At 51.8% G+C, this 17,710-nt stretch overlaps 1 protein-coding gene across 1 annotated transcript in view; it reads left to right on the forward strand.

Annotated features, from left to right (window-relative positions):
• The window catches only part of Pip4k2b (phosphatidylinositol-5-phosphate 4-kinase type 2 beta), a 29,696-nt gene extending 13,581 nt beyond the window's left edge, over nucleotides 1-16,115 (forward strand). Inside the window, exons 3-10 of the mRNA XM_041664891.1 lie at nucleotides 1,065-1,161; nucleotides 3,771-3,923; nucleotides 6,241-6,387; nucleotides 7,693-7,731; nucleotides 8,186-8,299; nucleotides 10,037-10,301; nucleotides 10,703-10,806; nucleotides 12,360-16,115. Of these exons, the coding sequence (XP_041520825.1) occupies nucleotides 1,065-1,161; nucleotides 3,771-3,923; nucleotides 6,241-6,387; nucleotides 7,693-7,731; nucleotides 8,186-8,299; nucleotides 10,037-10,301; nucleotides 10,703-10,806; nucleotides 12,360-12,440 (1,000 nt within the window). The 3' untranslated portion in view covers nucleotides 12,441-16,115. The remainder of the gene's footprint in view (nucleotides 1-1,064; nucleotides 1,162-3,770; nucleotides 3,924-6,240; nucleotides 6,388-7,692; nucleotides 7,732-8,185; nucleotides 8,300-10,036; nucleotides 10,302-10,702; nucleotides 10,807-12,359) is intronic.
• The last annotated feature ends 1,595 nt before the right edge of the window (nucleotides 16,116-17,710 follow it).

A 17,710-nucleotide genomic window follows, 5' to 3' on the forward strand; every position in this document is an offset into this window, starting at 1 on the left:
ACAGTTTGAGAGGTTAGCACTCTAGGGGCAGACATCACACACATCCCGTTCCAGGTCTCTGGTCTCCCTCATGCCTTGGTCCAGAACAGAACACTGAGCTCTTAGACTTTTCTTTCATCTTCGCTTTGGCTCATTTCAATAATCCGAGACGTAATGTCTATTAGGCAACAGTGCTATTCTAGAAGATGTGTCGGAGGCTTCAGGAGGAGCCACTTATTTTGATTTTCAGGAAGTCTGTGTCCTGGAATAGCCAGAGGGCCTCAGTCTCGAAGGGGGCCTCTTGACAGAGTTACCATAAAGGAAGAGCCCTCATTTCTAGACCATTTTCTCTTTTTAGGAGTCTGGACTGACTAAGGAATGGCATGGCTTTGTAAAGGTGTGGTCCTAGGGCTGGGTCTGTAACTCAATGGTAGAACAGTTGCCTTGCATGTGTGGGGCGCTGGGCTTGGTTCCCAGTACCACAAAACTCACAAACAAACCAAAAAACCGGTTCCTCGTCAGCTGACTGAAGACCTCTTCAGTACAAACCAAGCTTGTTTAGCTGAGGTGTCTCACATGATGCCCAAGCTGTTCTGGAACTTACCTAGGTAGCCCATGTTGGCCTGATGCTCTCAGTGTCCCTCTGCCTCAGTCTTCTGAATGCTGGCCCTGCAGGTGAGCCCATGGCTCACGCCAGCTTCACCTTCACCTGTGGACATGCAGCAGGCAGGGCGTCTTGGACATGAGCATCTCCAGGATGTTTCCATGGCAGTCTCCCAGAGAAGAGTGGCCTTTTGATGAGAGCAATCGTCCCAGCATGCTGTGAGAAGGTGCACACTCTGGGTCTCGCTGCCCAGTGGATACGCTTTGCTTTTCAATTTTAAGGACAGCGTTAAAAACAAAACCAAGTCATACAGATTCTAAGTGTACAGTTTGATGAATTCTACCCAGCCAGAATCACTTACAGTGTTTGCTGGAAATGCAGTTTGCGACTCCAGAGTTTATACGGGCCACACTTTGAAGGGCTCTGGTGTCACTCAGGCTGAGTAAGGGCAGCTCACAAAGTGTGTATCTACTTTCCCCAGGGAAAACCTCCCCAGCCGCTTCAAGTTCAAGGAGTACTGCCCTATGGTGTTCCGAAACCTCAGGGAGAGGTTTGGGATTGATGACCAGGATTACCAGGTATGGGGCTGTCTGGGCACAGCTGGAGGGTTCAGGGATGAGGGGGTTAGGAGGTTATAAGACAGGCAGGGGGCAGAGTGTCGGTGGTCCCTGAACATCTCCCTGTCCAAGCTCGCTCCAGTGCTAGCAGACAGGGCCAGTGGGGTATCGGGAGCTTCTGGGGGCGGCCTCCAAAGCTCTTGTTGGGGGAGGAAGAGGGAGAGCAGCAGGAGGGAGGGGGTTGTATAGGGAGCAAGCAGTGAGCCTTGTTATAGCAGATAAAACAGATTAGGAAAAAGACACGTAGGGTCGTGCATCCTACTGCCAAGTATGAGCGAGTGTCCCCTGAATATGTCTGCTGTCCTCATGGTGGGAGGAGGTAGGCATGCCAGAGTGACTGCGCTCTCCAGAGCATGATCCTGTCACAGAAGCCATCGGCCTAGAGGGAATGTCCTTCAGGCTGAGCCGCCATGGCTCCGCACCTTCTCTGCCTTGCACTCCGAGCCCCTTCTTTCCTGGCACATGGCCAGCTAGAGAAGGTGGAAGAGATTGTCTTTGCCCTTCAGCAGTAGGACCATAGCTGACTCTTTCCTTGTCCATGCTGATACCACAGTGAGATCAAAAACAAATGCTAAAGCCCCGAAGCATTTTGTAAACCTTGGAGAGTTCCAAGGAGTGTGGGGCGAGTCTGGAGACAAGTGCCCCCCTTCCCCTCAGCCCCCCTTCCTCTCCTCCTCCCCCACCCCTCCTCAGCTCAGGAGTGCTCTGATGAGGAAAGGAAGAGTGGATGCCAGCCTTAAGCTCCCAGGAATGTCCATGACCGAGATGTCCCGAGGTTTCTCCAGCCCCTCTGCTGGGGCCAAACCCTGAACCAAGTCTTAACCTGAATGTAGTCCACTTTTCTGAACCGGTCTTGCCATTTTTGCCACCCCGTGTTGTGTGGCTCTGTTCCTACTACACGGGTTGTTGGCTGTCCCTGGGCCGTCTCACCACGTCCTCTCTCTGTCCGTGTCATGCCTCTGACAGCCCCGCGGGCACATGACTCTGCTCAAGCCTGCTGTTCCGGGATGGAGAGTCTTGGGGTGCTGCTAGACACAAGGCGACAGACCTGTGGATCTCCACTTGGCTCGCTGCTGCAGGGCTAGGCAGGGAGAAAGGAGACTCATTTATAAAGCCTGCCCACTTTTTTGGGGATTGGAGACTCATAGGGTGTTCTTTAACTTAGCACCCTTACTGCAGAATGTCCAGCATGCCTTACCTCTCCATGTTGCCCCTATGAAGGCAGTGCTGGTCCTCCATGGGTTCTTTTGTTTGTTTGTCTTTTTAACTCATTGTGGAGATGCCCTGGAACTTGCTATGTAGACCAGGCTAGTCTTGAACTCACAGAGATCCACCTGCCTCTGTCTCCCAAGTGCTGAGATTAAGATTAAGGCCACCATGCCTGACCTCTTTTTTTTTTATGTGTCTGTCAGTGTGTATGTGTGTCTGTCTGTGTGTCTATGTGAGAGTGTGGATGCCCATGGAGGTCAAAGGCATTGGATTCTCCTAAAATAGGAGTTACAGTTGAGTGCTGGGGGGGTCAAACTCCAGTTTCCTGCGAGGCTGGCATGCACTTCAGACTGCCAAGCCACCTCTCTGGCCCCTCCAGAGGGTTCTGTGAGGTTCTATTAAGTGAGCAAGTAGGGCTTCATGAGATTGGCAAAGAGCATTCCCGCCAGCAGGTCCCAGTGGGTGTGTTTCCAGGAACCTGGGCAGCAGGGATCTCCCCTTGCCCTTACCTCCCAAAGTCACCTGCCCCACCCTTTTTGGGCTTCTCTGTCTGACCATAATGGGGCTCGGGTCTTGAAGAGGACCAGAGACAGAGCCACAGGGGCTCCTAGGACGGCCTTCCAGCCTACACAGATGAGCAAGGCCTATACCCAGGAGGCATGGGGAGAGAGAGAAGACCAACTTCTCTCCTTAGGAGGTGTTTTCAAGCGATGGGATCAACACACAGAAAAGTGCATGGTTACATAGGAAAGTACCCATTGCTTCCACAATGGGCCTTCTGATTCATTCCTACGCTTTGTTATCTGTGACACTCAGGCAGTCGGTCCTCTTGGTCCGTCTCCCTGTGTTTCAAGCAGGGAAACTTAAATGGCTCACTTGAGGCCACACTGCTTGTGAGTGTCAAGACTGGAACTCGGTCCCCTCCCAATGAGGCAGTTCTGGCTTTTAGGCAGCTCTCTGGGTCAGAACAGAGTCATACACACGGCCTACTCTGAGGTCAAGGGTGGGAGCAGCTCTTATCTTCGGGAGGTCTGTAAGTACTCCAAGTGAAAGGGGGTTGGGGAGGTCCACCCTGGGGACCTCTGCCAGGGCACTTGTCGGTCTTTAAGCGATTCAGTCCATAGGAAAAGATTCAAGAGTTGTGGTCAGAATCTTAGGGATGGAGAGGTAGGGTGTGGTCAGAAGCTTAGGGATGGAGAGGTAGGGTGTGGTCAGAATCTTAGGGATGGAGCGGTAGGGTGCTCGCCCAGCATGTGCAGGCCCCGGGTTCACCTCTTAGCCCTGTGGGAAAGAAAAAGAAAATAAAAATAAAAATACTGCATTCCTCATCAAAATCAATGGCTTTCATTTTGTCTCCTCAGAACTCAGTGACACGCAGTGCCCCCATCAACAGTGACAGCCAAGGCAGGTGTGGCACCCGTTTCCTCACCACCTATGACCGGCGTTTTGTCATCAAGACGGTGTCGAGTGAGGACGTGGCCGAGATGCACAACATCTTAAAGAAATACCACCAGGTATGGTGAGTCCCAGCCTGGGCTGCAGAGGATGGGTCGGGAGAGAGAGAGAGCACTCCAGTGGGGCTTGGCCGGGAGGGCCTGCTCCGCCCTGGCAATGGCAGCTGCTTCCTCATGCCTTAGTTCCTTTTCTCATCGCGGTGGCAGAATAACTGACAGAAACAGTCTCAAGGATAGAAGATCCGGGGCCTGTGAGGTGCTTAGTGGTAAGAGAGTTCACCATCGAGCCTGATGGATCAGTTACTTTCCTATTGCTGTGGTAATCACCAGGACCAAGGCTCCTTAGAGAAGATTTTATCTGGGCTTACAGTTCCAGACAGTTAGCATTCATGATGGCAGAGTCGAGGTGGCAGGCTTGGCAGCTGGAGCAGCAGGAAGCTGAGAGAACAGACTGGGAATGGTGTGTAGCTTTGAAACCTCATAGCCCACCTACAGTGACATACTTCCTTCAGCAAGGCCACACCCTGTAAACCTACCCAAATGTGTGACCAACTGAGGACCATGTACGCATATCTCTGAACCTGTGAGGGACAGTCTCGCCCGGACCACCACGCCTGACGGCAGGAGTTCAGTTTCCACAGTGGAGGAAAGAGCCGGTTCCCACAGGCTGTCCCCTGCCTTCCACAAGTGTGCAGTGCCACAAGAATAAGTCAATAAGATGTAATAAAAAACCACAAGATGGGCATAGTAGCGTACACCTTTAAGCCCAGCACTCAGGAGACATAGGTGGGCGGATCTCTGTGAGTTCGAGGCCAGCCAGGGCTGTTTTACAGAGAAACAAAACAGAAATAGAAAGGAGGAGGATGTATTTTGGCTTGTGGTTTCAGGGAGCTCGGTCCCTTGGCTGCACTCGGGCAGAGCAGCAGAGCGCTGGAAATGTGTAGTGGGGACAGCTGCTTGCTTCTTACTTCGGGCAGGCTGGAAGGAGGAAAAGGACATGCAGGAAGTGGGCAGGGCAGGACTCAGCTCCTGAGGACAGCCCCTAGTTATGTACTTTCTCCAGCTGTTCCCATCTCTTACCTTTCCCACTTGCCAATAATGTCATCAATAGATTAAATCATTCCTTAGATCACCTGTCCCTTGCCCTCCCCCCGCCATGGTCTTATTGGCTCTGGAATATCACCTATAGCCCCAGAGGTATGTTGTACTAATCTCTTAGGTACTTTTGTTGTTATTGTTGTTGTTGTTTTGGTTTTTCAAGATAGGCTTTCTCTGTGTGACAGTTCTAGCTGTCCTGGATCTGGCTCTGTAGACCAGGCTGGCCTCAAACTCACAGAGATCCGCCTGCCTCTGCCTCCCAAGTGCTGGGGTTAAAGGCGTGCGCCACCACCACCCAGCTCTTAGTTTTTTTTTTTAAATTAATGTAAGTTTAGGTGTATGGGTATTTTGTGCGTGTGTGTGTGTGTGTGTGTGTGTGTGCGCACCATATCAGCGCCTGGTGCTCAAAGAGGCCAGAAAGGTGTCAGAACCCCTGGAGCTAGAGTTACAGACAGCTGTGAGCTGCCATGTGTGTTCTGGGAAACTAATCAGGTTCTCTGAAGAGCAGCCAGCTCTCTTAACCATCTCTCTAGTTCCCTCTTAGGTGCTTCTTACAGTGGTTTGGTTTTTGGGTTTGGAGTTTTGTTTTGTTTTTTCTGAGATAGGGTTTCTTTGTGTAGCCCTGGCTGTCCCGGAACTCATTCTGTAGACCAGGATGGCCTCAAACTCACAGAGATCCGCCTGCCTCTGCTTCTGTCTCCTGAGTGCTGGGATTACAGGCATGCACCACTATTGCCTGGCTTCTTAGTTGCTGCTTCTTTTTTTTTTGGTTTTTTGAGACGGGGTTTCTCTGTGGCTGTGGAGCCTGTCTTGGAACTAGCTCTGTAGACCAGGCTGGTCTCGAACTCACAGAGATCCGCCTGCCTCTGCCTCCCGAGTGCTGGGATTAAAGGCGTGCGCCACCATCGCCCGGCTAGTTGCTGCTTCTTAATCCTGTTCAGTTACAATCAAAGTTAACCACTACACCTGGTAACCAGGCAGTGGGAAATGGTGACGGGAACTTACGGTCTCTGACGTGACAGCAGAAGCCCTGGATTTTAAACCGTGATATAGCCAGCGTTGTGGGTCATTTGGTCATATGGCCGTTTAGCTGTCCTCATGTCCTCTAGAAGGACAGCCAGGGCTCTTACACTCAGTTCTCTCTCCAGCCCCTCCAGAGCCTCTTGTCAAAACCACTAGTCTGAAAGTAGACTCTCGGAGCATCTTGGTCTGGGAGAGTCCTCGTCCTAGGTGCTTTCCTGCCCCTTAGCCTTCCCTCTCTTCCTGCCCTCCATTCTAGTTCATAGTGGAGTGTCATGGCAATACCCTCCTGCCGCAGTTCCTGGGCATGTACCGCTTGACTGTGGATGGCGTGGAGACCTACATGGTGGTCACCAGGAATGTGTTCAGTCATCGGCTCACTGTACATCGCAAATACGACCTCAAGGTAAAGGGCTCCGGTTCCCTTGTGTCCAGGAGAAGCTGCTCTCCCAGCTTCACGTATTGGGAAGGCTGGTGCGTGCATGTCAGCGAGATATACAATGCTAGAGTTGATGTGTAGACCAAAGGCTGTTTGAAGTCAAGGTGATAGTAATGAAGAGACTATTTAAGCCCTAGGTAGGCCATATGTGTGTGGCAGTTGGTGCTCCTCAGTTCCTGTCTGTGGGCAGCGGAGTGGGGACAGGCTGTGCTGATGCATACACTCTGGCTTTTGTCCAAGAGCCACGAAGTGACACACAAGTGCATATCTAGGCACCGAGAAGGATGCACTTAAGGCTGTGAACCGGCATACTCTGCCCTTGAACCAGGCTTCCTGACTTCTGTCACCTCACATTGCTGTCCCTTCCCTCTGCTGCAGCCTCACTCATTCCCTTCCTGTCCCTACAGCCCTGCCTCTCCCCCTAGCTGGGATTTCAGGTTCCCTCCCAGCAGCCCTGTACCCCCAAACCTCCTCTTTCCCCTAACTAAACACTTCCTGCTTCCCACCCGGAAGTAGGCCCAGCCACTGCTGCCCTCCAGTCCTGGCCCAGCCCTGTGGTTCATGCTTGGAGTGTCTCCTCCCTCTACCACTTAGCACCCTGTGAGAAATGATTTGGCTACTGCTATAAGGAACTGAGGTCTCCAGGGCAATCTCGTTTACTGAGTATCTGCCATGTCTTTTAGTCATAGCTCAAGAAATGCCTGTGCCTGAGTGGGCCAGGGCTGCCTTCTAGCTCCTCTGAGACACCATCCCGTCTACTTCCACTTGCTTGCTCACTGTGTCTGGTGTCTCACGTACATTGGCTTGTTCGAAAGAGTTTGCCTCAGGGACTAGGGTGAGGGCTAAGTGGGTCAAGCATGAGGACCAAAGTTCAATCCCCACTTCCCAAGTGAAAGCCAAGTGTGGGGAGCAGAAACAGGAAGGTCACTGGGGCTTGCTTGCTGGCCAGCCCAGCTAACTCTATGAACTCCAAGTTCAGTAAGAGACACTGTGCAAAAGAAAAAACAAACCAAAACAAAAAAAAAAAAGGCAGAGATCCCAACACTGGGGAGGCAGAGCAGGCTAGCATGGTCTACACAGTGAGTTCCAGGGCAGCCAGGGTACATAGAGAAACCCTGTCTCAAAAAGCCAACACAAGCAAAGAAACAAAACAGCAGAGAACGCTCTGGCCCCTAACACATGTGCAAGTGTGTTGCACTTCCGTTTGCACACATGTTTATCTGCAGAAGGCGTTTACCTCAGCGGGACTTCTAATGGCTTTTGTCCTTCCAGGGTTCTACTGTTGCCCGAGAAGCCAGCGACAAGGAAAAGGTATGTTGGCGCTGAGCAGGGGTGAAGGGTCGCTTGCAATCGGTAACACCTTCTGTTGGCCGTCTGTCACCTGCCCTCTGTGACCCCCCCAGCCCAGTCCCAAGCATGCAGTCCATCACCATGAAATGTTGTGTGTCCTTCGGCACCTGCCTGTCCTTGGCATAAGCAGCATTTTACTTCTTCTGCCTTTGCTGGGTTTTTTGTGGTTCTGCTGGGATGAAGAAGGCTTCTGGGCCATCGTCCAGCCTGAGTCGGTTAATAGCTCCCTGCAGCTCAGCAGGAGCGGATCCTTCTTGCTCGGTCCTCACTGTCCAATCCGTGCCTCGTTTGCGCCATTGTCTGTCTCATGCCTGAGTCTGTCGGCTCCTGGGCTGAGCATCTCCTGCTAAAGACCCTTCCCCTCTCTGCACGCTGCTCCCATCCTGCCTGCCTGACTGTGCTGTTTCTCTCCCAGGCCAAGGATTTGCCAACATTCAAAGATAATGACTTCCTCAATGAAGGGCAGAAGCTGCACGTGGGAGAAGAGAGTAAGAAGAACTTCCTGGAAAAACTGAAGCGAGATGTTGAGGTACGACCTCACCGTTGCCTGCCTCTTCTTCCCAGATCAGGGCCTGCTTTAACCTTTGGCAAATGTAACTCATTGTTCCCAGGAGTCCACTGGACGGGGGTGGGGTGAGCAGCGTCAGTTGTGCCGGTGGGAGGTGCACCTCCAGCATTCCATAGGGGCGTGACTTTATCAATTCCTTTTCTGTGACAAAAGCGCGTGAGGCTACTTTTAGAAGAACACGTTTAATTGGCTTACAGTTTCAGAGAGCGGGAGTCCATTATGGGCTAGAACAGCTGAGAGCTCACGTCTAACCACAAGCAGGAGGCAGAGAGCATGGTGGCAATGGCCTTCGGAAACCCCAAAGCCCACCTCAGTGACACACCTCCTCATGAGGCCACACCTCCCAATCCTTCCCAAACAGTTCCAGCAACTGGGGACCAAGCTTTCAAACACATGGGCCCATGGGGGCGTTCTCATGCTAAGCTCCACACATACCGTTTTACCAGTGGGGCATTTGTGAGCCGGAATGGCATGCTTCCTTCCTGTCTTTACGAGTCATCTCCACACATGGAACGCTGGGAAGCCAAGCAGACTCCCTGAGTCCCCAGGGGAGGGTCCAGAATTCTTCTCTGCTCCACATGGCTTCTTTTGACTTTAGGTGGAGGGTGATGGGCTGGACTGGAGCTACCTTTTGCTTCAGTTGTTTTATTTTTTTGATTTTTTTTTTTCCGAGACAGGGTTTCTGTAGTAGCCTTGGCTGTCCTGGAACTGGCTCTGTAGATCAGGCTGGCCTTGAACTCACAGAGATCTGCCTGCCTCTGCCTCCCAAGTGCTGGGATTAAAGGCGTGTGTCACCACCACTCAGCACAGCCCGTGTTCTTTTTTTTTTTTTTTTTTTTTTTTTTTTTGATTTTTCGAGACAGGGTTTCTCCGTAGCTTTTGTTTCCTGTCCTGGAACTAGCTCTTGTAGACCAGGCTGGCCTCGAACTCACAGAGATCCGCCTGCCTCTGCCTCCCGAGTGCTGGGATTAAAGGCGTGCGCCACCACCGCCCGGCACAGCCCGTGTTCTTAACTGCTGAGCCAGTTCTTTAGCTTGGTCCCACGTGTTAAATACATTTTTAAAAATTCTTTTTTGTTTTGAGACAGTCTCTCTTTTTTTTTTTTTTTTTTTTTTGGTGGCGGGGACAGGGGAAGTTTGAGACGGGGTCCCTCTATGCAGCCCTGGCTGTCCTCGAATTCACATAGATCTCCCTGCCTCTGCTTCTGTCTCCAGAATGCTGGGGGAAAGAAATTGTGCATGATCACACCCAGCTGATAAAAACAATTCTGAATCCCAGCCTGCTCCATTGGCTCGAGATTTGTGGTCTGAGATAGACCACTGGCCGGCCCAGTCTCTCCACAGTGCGGCATCCTCTATGTCTGTCCTCCAAGCTGCTTCTGGCAGCTCTTCCAGCAGTGAGCACTTTGACCTTTACCCTCCAGCCTGTGCCTGAGGAGCTCTTCTTCATCCTGCATCCTTGTGTCTGTCCTCAGGGAGTCCTCTCACCCCACTGCCTGCCTTATATCTCCTTGTCCTGCTGAGCGATTGCCTGCCCGTAAACACCACTCTCATGGTAGAGACAACAGTGTCCTGCTCCCGCTCCATTTTTGAAGCCTGTATAGAAGTGAATGGAAAGGGTTGCTTTCTTTCCTTCTGGATGCCACCGCGGCATCCCGTGTAACTGCTTCCTTCCATCTTCCTGTTCTCCCCTCCATAGTTCCTTGCCCAGCTAAAGATCATGGACTACAGTCTACTGGTGGGCATCCACGATGTAGACCGGGCAGAGCAGGAGGAGATGGAGGTGGAAGAGCGAGCAGAGGACGAGGAATGCGAGAACGATGGGGTGGGCGTGGGCGGTAGCCTTCTCTGCTCCTATGGCACGCCTCCAGATAGCCCCGGCAACCTCCTCAGCTTCCCCCGATTCTTTGGACCAGGCGAGTTCGACCCCTCTGTCGACGTCTATGCCATGAAAAGCCACGAAAGTAAGTAGGAGCTTGTGCCACTCTGCCCAGCCAGCCCTGAGTGCTTCTGCTCCCTGTTGGGGTTTGGGGTGTCTGCATCCCTGCCTCATTCCTTGCTGACTTGCCACCGCCTGCCTACAGGCTTCTGGTTAAGGTCACCCTGAGAACTGGAACCTGGGTTGTGTTTTTTTCTCTCAGGTCCTTGTCATCTCTCTGGCTGTCTTGGGTAATAAGACCTAGGTCCTAGGAAGGACAAGCCTTTTTGTATGGCAGCTTTGGTCCCACGGAGTAGCTGACGGTCGAAGGAGATGGGACTATAAGGGATCCTTTGCTTTCCTGACTCCAAATGACCGAGAAGTTCTGAACCTTGGGTCCAGGGGTTATGGGTGCTTCAGCCTTTATCTGTTGTCTCTTTTGTCCAGGCGCCCCGAAGAAGGAGGTCTATTTCATGGCCATCATTGATATCCTCACACCGTATGATGCTAAGAAGAAAGCTGCACATGCTGCCAAAACAGTGAAGCACGGGGTGAGTTCAGTCTCCTACCAGGGCCCAGCCCAGTGGAGAGCATCTGCACCCTCCTCAGAGTGCCTGGGAGGGCAGTCTTGGCCTTCTTCCCAATAGAGAGGAAGAGCAGCCTGACTGCTTCCCCCCCCCCTGTGCTCCCTCCTGCCTTCCATGTGCTCCCTCCTGCCTCCCCTGTTCTCCCTACCACCTCCCCTGTTTTCCCTCCTGCCTTCCTGCATGCTCCCTACCACCTCCCCTGTGCTCCCTCCTGCCTTCCTGCATGCTCCCTACCACCTCCCCTGTGCTCCCCCTGCCTTCCTGCATGCTCCCTACTGCATTCAAATGTTTCCTACTTACTGCCTTCCCTGTGCTCCCTACTGCCTCTCCTTGTGCTCCCTACTTACTGCCTCCCATGTGCTCCCTACTGCCTTCCTGTGTGCTCCCTTCTGCCTTCTCCGTGCTCCCTATTGCCTCTTCTTGTGCTCCCCACTTACTGCTTCCCCTGTGCTCCCTATTGCCCTCTCAGTGCTCCCTACCATCTCCCCTGTGCTCTCTCTTGCCTCCCCTGTGCTCCCTACTGCCTTCCCTGTGCTCTCTCCTGCCTCCCCTGTGCTCCCTACTGCCTTCCCTGTGGTTTCTCCTGCCTCCCCTGGGCTCCCTACTGCCTTCCCTGTGCTCCCTGCTGCCTCCCTGTGCTCCCTCCTGCCTTCCCTTTGCTCCCTGCTGCCTCCCTGTGCTCCCTCCTGCCTTCCCCTGTGCTCCCTACCACCTGCCTTGTGCTCCATTCCCTGCCTAACCAGGTAATAAACAACTTGTTTTTCCCTAGAGTTGTCTGGCCTTTGGGCCCGAGCTGCCAGTTCCTTTTCCCCCGGGCGGCCGGGCATGCTGTGCATCTTGTTAGTTACCAAGAATAGCCCTGTTTCCATGCTCGCACTGCTCCCCACAGGCCAGTTCTCCTTGGGCTGCTAGCTGCTACTCTTCACACCTGGCCCTCACAGAGACCAGAGCCTTTGTTTCTACTGCTTCCGTGGTCCATCAGTCAGACAGCTCTGATGTGATACATGCGCCACTTCCTGAGGTGGCCTGTGGTCAGGCTCACGGCCTCATGACACATTGGTGCTCAGGATGCTGAGGCAGGAAGACTGTGTCAGTCAAGATTAGCATGAAACACACATCCAAAACTATCTTTAGAACAATTGTTTTTTTGTCTAAGACAGTGGTTCTCAGCCTGGGGTTTGCAACCCCTTTGGGGGTCACATGACTCTTTCACAGGGGTCGCATATCAGATGCTTACATTACAGTTCATAACAGCAGCAAAATTTTAGTCATGAAGTAGCAATGAAATAATGTTATGCTTGGGGGTTAGCACAACACAAGGAACTGTAGTAAAGGGTCACACATTAGGAAGGTTGAGAACCACTGATCTAAGATTAAGTGTTTTTTTTTTCATTTGTTTGCTTGCTTTTGTTTAAAAAAAGAAAAGAAAAGGAAACAAGTAGAAAGGCTCCATCAGACTCGGTCCCCTCAGCTGTCCCCTCCCCGTCTGACCCGAGTCTGCATCTTGTGTGTTCCAGGCAGGGGCTGAAATCTCCACTGTGAACCCGGAGCAGTACTCGAAACGCTTCAATGAGTTCATGTCCAACATCCTGACGTAGTCGTCTCTACCTTCTGCCAGGGCCAGACCGCTGGACAAGGGGTCGGGGTCGGGAGAGGGAAAGGGTGTGTTTGGGCTAGAGAGGGTAGGGAGCAGAGGGGGGTCAGCCTGTGACACAGGACACAGAGCAGCGCTACAGGGAGACATGCTGTTTGTGCGTGTGCCCATAGGATGTAGCCTTCCTTCCTGCCCGCCCTTGATAGGCCCCTCCGGGGTTCCCTCTTTGGTATCTTGTAACCTTTGTGATACCTTGGGGCTAGAGATGACTTGGTGGGTTTTTTGGGTTTGTCTCTGAAAATCATCGCTCCGGGTTTGCTATTTATACTGCTCCACGTCATCACCCTAGCCGCCCTCCCTGTCCTATCTGGCTCTCGGTTCCCTTCAGTTAAGGCTGGCACAGGGGCCATGAGCAGCAAGTGCGCTGACCCCGCGAGAGGAGGCCAGACTCCTCTGGCAGCCATGTTTTGGTCTCTCCTAGATGGACTTTTGAATTTCCTGGAGTATTGTGCATAGTTTCCCTCCGTGTTTCCACCTTGGGTTCAAGTGAACTGTTGCATCCACTTCTTCATGCGGAAGAACATTGTAGGCTGACCCCAACATCTTGGACCAGAGTCAGAGGCCTCAGGGGGGAACAGGTTCATCTTCATGAGATGGTGTGTGCCCGGAAAGCAGCTGGGCCCTCAGACAGCTGGTTCTCAAAGAACCCGGTGTTCACCAACCCAGCCATCTGCGCCTCCGACCTGGAACTTTGATGTCTGTCAAGCCTGCTTCCCACCGGCTCAAGGGGAACTAGAGAGCATCTTTACATTATCAGGACCCCTGTGTTTCAGTGGCTGTTTCTTTTTGGATAAAAATCCCAGAAACTAATACAGGTCGTGTGCATCATCCACATCCTAACTCCTGACCTCTGCGTGCAGTCACCTGTAACTGGCCTTGGTCAGGGGCAGAGCCCTAAGTACCTGGGTGCTCCCTTCAGAGACACCACTCCGAGCCCCGGCCTACCGTGTAGGTGTCTGGTACCCCCCCCCCCCCCCGTGCCTGTGATTTCTCAACCTGGACAGCTTCAGCCAGCAAGGTGCTCCACCTGAGCTTGCCTGAGTCATTTGAGGATGTGACCCAGGAAAGCCTATTTGGAGGCCAGATGTGGGGTTTGACCCATCCCCAGCCTCAGGGCTGATTTTCCTTGTTGCCCCTCACCCTTTCTGAACTTGGGGTCTGCCTAAAGGCCTCCTTAGGAAAGAGCGACGCACCCTGCAGCCTCCTTCGGGATTCCGGCCCAGGGCCTCAGAAGGGAGCCACACAAGTCATTCTGATGCCACCAGAGCAACTGGTGGCCAGGAAGGAAAATGGCCCTGTTGGGCTGCACTGGGAGAGGTACATTCCTGCCTCCTCCCAACCCTCAGAAGGAATCAGGAATTTAGGATGAGATGGAAAATGTGTAGATAACCCCAAAGATGTGAAGCGGGTTTGTGGAACTATCTCGGGTGAATAGTTGACTTCCTGTGACTGCCCCCCAAACTAGCCGAGCTCAGCTTTGGAGAGCAGGAGCCTTTGTGCGGTGTCCTCCCTACCCAGCGCTAAAGGAAGCAGTCTTGGGCTTCGTTCTCTAGGCTGCCACATTGGGTCGAAGGCCTTCTGGTGAGGCAGGTGGGAGCCACACTTCTTCCCAAGAAGAGTATAGATAAGGTTCTGGGGAGCAGAGCCACAAGGGTCTTAGGGAAGTACTCAGAACCAATGGTTTAAGGAGAAATGTTTTAATTTAGGAGAGGGTTATATAGGAATAATGTCTGGACGTGATTTCCTACCTAACAATCAAGGGTGAAAAATCCGGATCCGCTCCAGTAGCCCCAAGCTTGGAAGGTGAGGTTCCTGGCTGATCCTGTTGTCATGCGTATGAAAAGTGTAACAATCTTATCATGCAACTATCAGATCTAACTTGTTTAACATTGAGTTTGTGGGGATTTGTTTTTTGTGGGTTTTTTTTTTTTGTATATTGTTTACAATTTTGAGAGGTAGCATTCTGTTTCAAATGCTCTTTGTTTTCCTGACAGTATTGTTGAGTGGGTCAAAATATTTGAGCTGTGGTTTGGTGGACTTTACATTGTTTTTTTTTTAAAAGGTCATTCTCTGTGCTGTCTCCACAACCTCTAGTTTGGCCCTCTGATTGCTTTGGCATTCATATTCATATGTTTAAAAGCTATTTATCTTGGTTCATACAAGTTTTCTTCCTCTTTGTGACAAAGATGTGCTATTTGACTTCAATCAAAGTGATCTCTCTCTCTCTCTCTCTCTCTCTCTCTCTCTCTCACACACACACACACACACACACACACACCTACCTGCGCCCTCTTCTGAGATCCCACCATTCACTTTCTGGACATCAAGCAAGAGCCAGGAAGAACGGCCCAACCATCTTATGGCATCCAGAATCATTTTGGGTCTTCCAGGAGTAGAACTTTAAGAGTAAAGACCCAGACAGTTGGGTGAGGCCTGAGTGCAGAAAGGGGACGGAATCCTATCTCATCAGGCCACTTACCGTGTAGTGTCCAGTTACAACTTCTCTTGTCCCCGCCCCTCTAGTGGAGAGTGAAGCGGAGAAAGTACGTGTCACATCCAGCTGATGTGAGGGTACTGTGAAGACTCTAACAGACTAAATGGCCTCAGGCTGTGTTCCCAGTGGAAGCCCTTGCCTGTCGGGCGTGCAGGGCAGGGCTAGGAGCGAGGCTCTGCAGCAACGCTCAATCTCTCCTCATCTAGCTCAGGGGTTACTGGTCTGTAGCTGGCGCCATGAGTGGCCCCCAGGCTGTTCTCAGTGGCACTGTAGTTCCCCCCCACAGGCAGCTCTTCCTCTTCCCTCCCCAAATCATTTTTCTTCATCCTGGGCTTTAGGCATGAACAGGTCGGGTCCCCTGGTAGTGCTCAGGGCAGAAGCCGCTGGAGTCCTGCCGAGCCCTGCCCTCTTCAGTGTGCCAGGCCTGCCTGGGGAGGTGGACCAAAGACCCGGGACTTCCTCAGTAGCCAGTTCAATCCCCCAGTTGTCTTTATCGATTCAGGTTGAGAGGGAAGAACATTAGCTGTTTCTAGCACTTGACCTTCTCCAAAGTGTGACAGTGGCTGTGGTTTCCTGAGTTTAGAGACCACCTCTTTGTGGCAGTAATGGGGGCTGGGGTCCAAAGGGAAACACATTTAGACAGCTGCTCAAAATCTGCCAGCCTAGTCCTCCTCTGAAGTATGCCACTTAGGAAGAGTGAGTCAAGGAGAATAAGACTCAACTGTCCATCAGCAGGTTGACACCAGGAAGGAGGCTGGGGAAGGGAATACTAGAAGAGCTTGTCACTTCCCTGCCTGCAGCCAATTCTGTTAAGGGGGAGTCCTTACATTTGGGGAGGGGCATCTGCTCAGCACATCTTGGCAGCAGGTCAGAACATTGAACACACAAAATGTGAATGAAGTCTGGATTCGCCTTTGGGATCGCAGGATTAAAGTACCACCCACCACCTGTGACTTCTCCATTTCCGGCTGCAAGTTCCATTTTTTTTAAATAGGAATTTTCACCCCTGTGCTTGTCTAATGTCTGCTCTGAACAGTTCGAGCCCCTGTTACTGTTTTAAAATGCATGCGTGTTAAAATGAATCTCCAACTGGAGGACAAAATAAAACTCAAAAAGCTTTGTGTACATCTGGTATGTGAGTCCTTTGATGCAGCCACCCCTCTAAAATTAGAATCCTGTCCCCGTTTTAGGGCAAAGTCAGTGTGTGGTTTGGAGAAGCAATACAACAGCCCACTCTAACATGCAATGGTCTGGTCCCAGCTCTGGGTGGGACACTCTGTTGCAATGGTCAGGTCACAGCCCTGGGTGGGATGCCGACAGATAAGCACCATGTAGCACCCCTTCCCTCACTTCAGCTATGGACAGTGGCTAGGAGCCGTATCTCCCAACTGGCTGTGGCCTTGACTGCAGCATCCCTGTGTGCCTCCAACTTTCCATCTGCATGTGTGTACCTTATAGTACTTGGGCTGGGGGTGTTTCTCAGTGATACAGTGCTTGCCTAGCATGTGCAAGGTTCTTGGTTCCATTCCCAGTGCGTGCGTGTGTGCATGTGCACACACACACACACACACACACAGTTTAGTAGCTCTCAATGTGGATCTGGACCAGCCATTATTAGTGGCACCTGAGATTCAGAAACAAAACTCTTAGCTCAGGCTGGAGAGATGGCTCAGCGGTTAAGAGCATTGCCTGCTCTTCCAGAGGTCCTGAGTTCAATTCCCAGCAACCACATGGTGGCTCACAACCATCTGTAATGAGATCTGGTGCCCTCTTCTGGCCTTCAAGCATACACACAGAAAGAATATTGCATACACAATAAATAAATATTTAAAAAAAAAAAAAAACAACTCTTAGCTCATCCCAGACCTTCTGATTCAGAAAAGTTAAAAAAAAAAAAAAAAAAAGGGCAGCCAGATCCCACCATGGTTGTGTGTATGGAAGGCAGACACAAGGCTGTGGTTAGTGGTAGACTACTTCCCAATATTGAAGGCCTTGGGCTCGATTCCCCCCGCCCACGCACTGCAAACAATTATTTTAAACAGGAGTGAGTTTGAATGGGCCTCCAGACAATACAGAAGCTGCCCGGGAGCCATGCAAACATCCACTTACTGGGGCACTGAATCTGCTGCAGGCTTCAAGATAAGCTACTGTGAGCCAGATGGTGCTCCAAGTACTCAGTCAATGAAATCATCGTGAAGGAGGAGACCACGCCCCACCATCCCAGGTGATGAACTGAAGACGAAGATAAAAGCTGACCTCGATTGTTCATGGGTCCTTGGCCAGATTCCACTGTTGCACTGAATAATGGAAGACTGCCAACAGAGCTTCATGAAGGAGGTCTAGGTTTGGGGGTCAAACAAAACACCAGTTCATATTTTTTTTTTTTTGGTTTTTCGAGACAGGGTTTCTCTGTAGCTTTGGAGCCTGTCCTGGAACTCCCTTTATAGACCAGGCTGGCCTCGAACTCACAGAGATCCGCCTGCCTCTGCCTCCCAAGTGCTGGGATTAAAGGCGTGCGTCACCACCGCCCGGCACCAGTTCATAATCTTGCAACACCACTTAGCAAGTGGATTTGGACACTTGTGTGAGTGACCAGGCCAGCACAGCGCAGGCGTCAGCTGGTGACCAGGAAGGAGACCCATGTGTGCCAACGAACCAAGGCAAGTTCAGAGAAAACGGCTGGGGTGTAGCTTGCTAGCAGGACGTGTGCCCAGCATGGC

This window comes from Microtus oregoni, unplaced genomic scaffold (genome assembly GCF_018167655.1).
Source record: "Microtus oregoni isolate MIOR12 unplaced genomic scaffold, Mior012 000015F_ref0000493, whole genome shotgun sequence".
Taxonomy (NCBI): Eukaryota; Metazoa; Chordata; class Mammalia; order Rodentia; family Cricetidae; genus Microtus; species Microtus oregoni.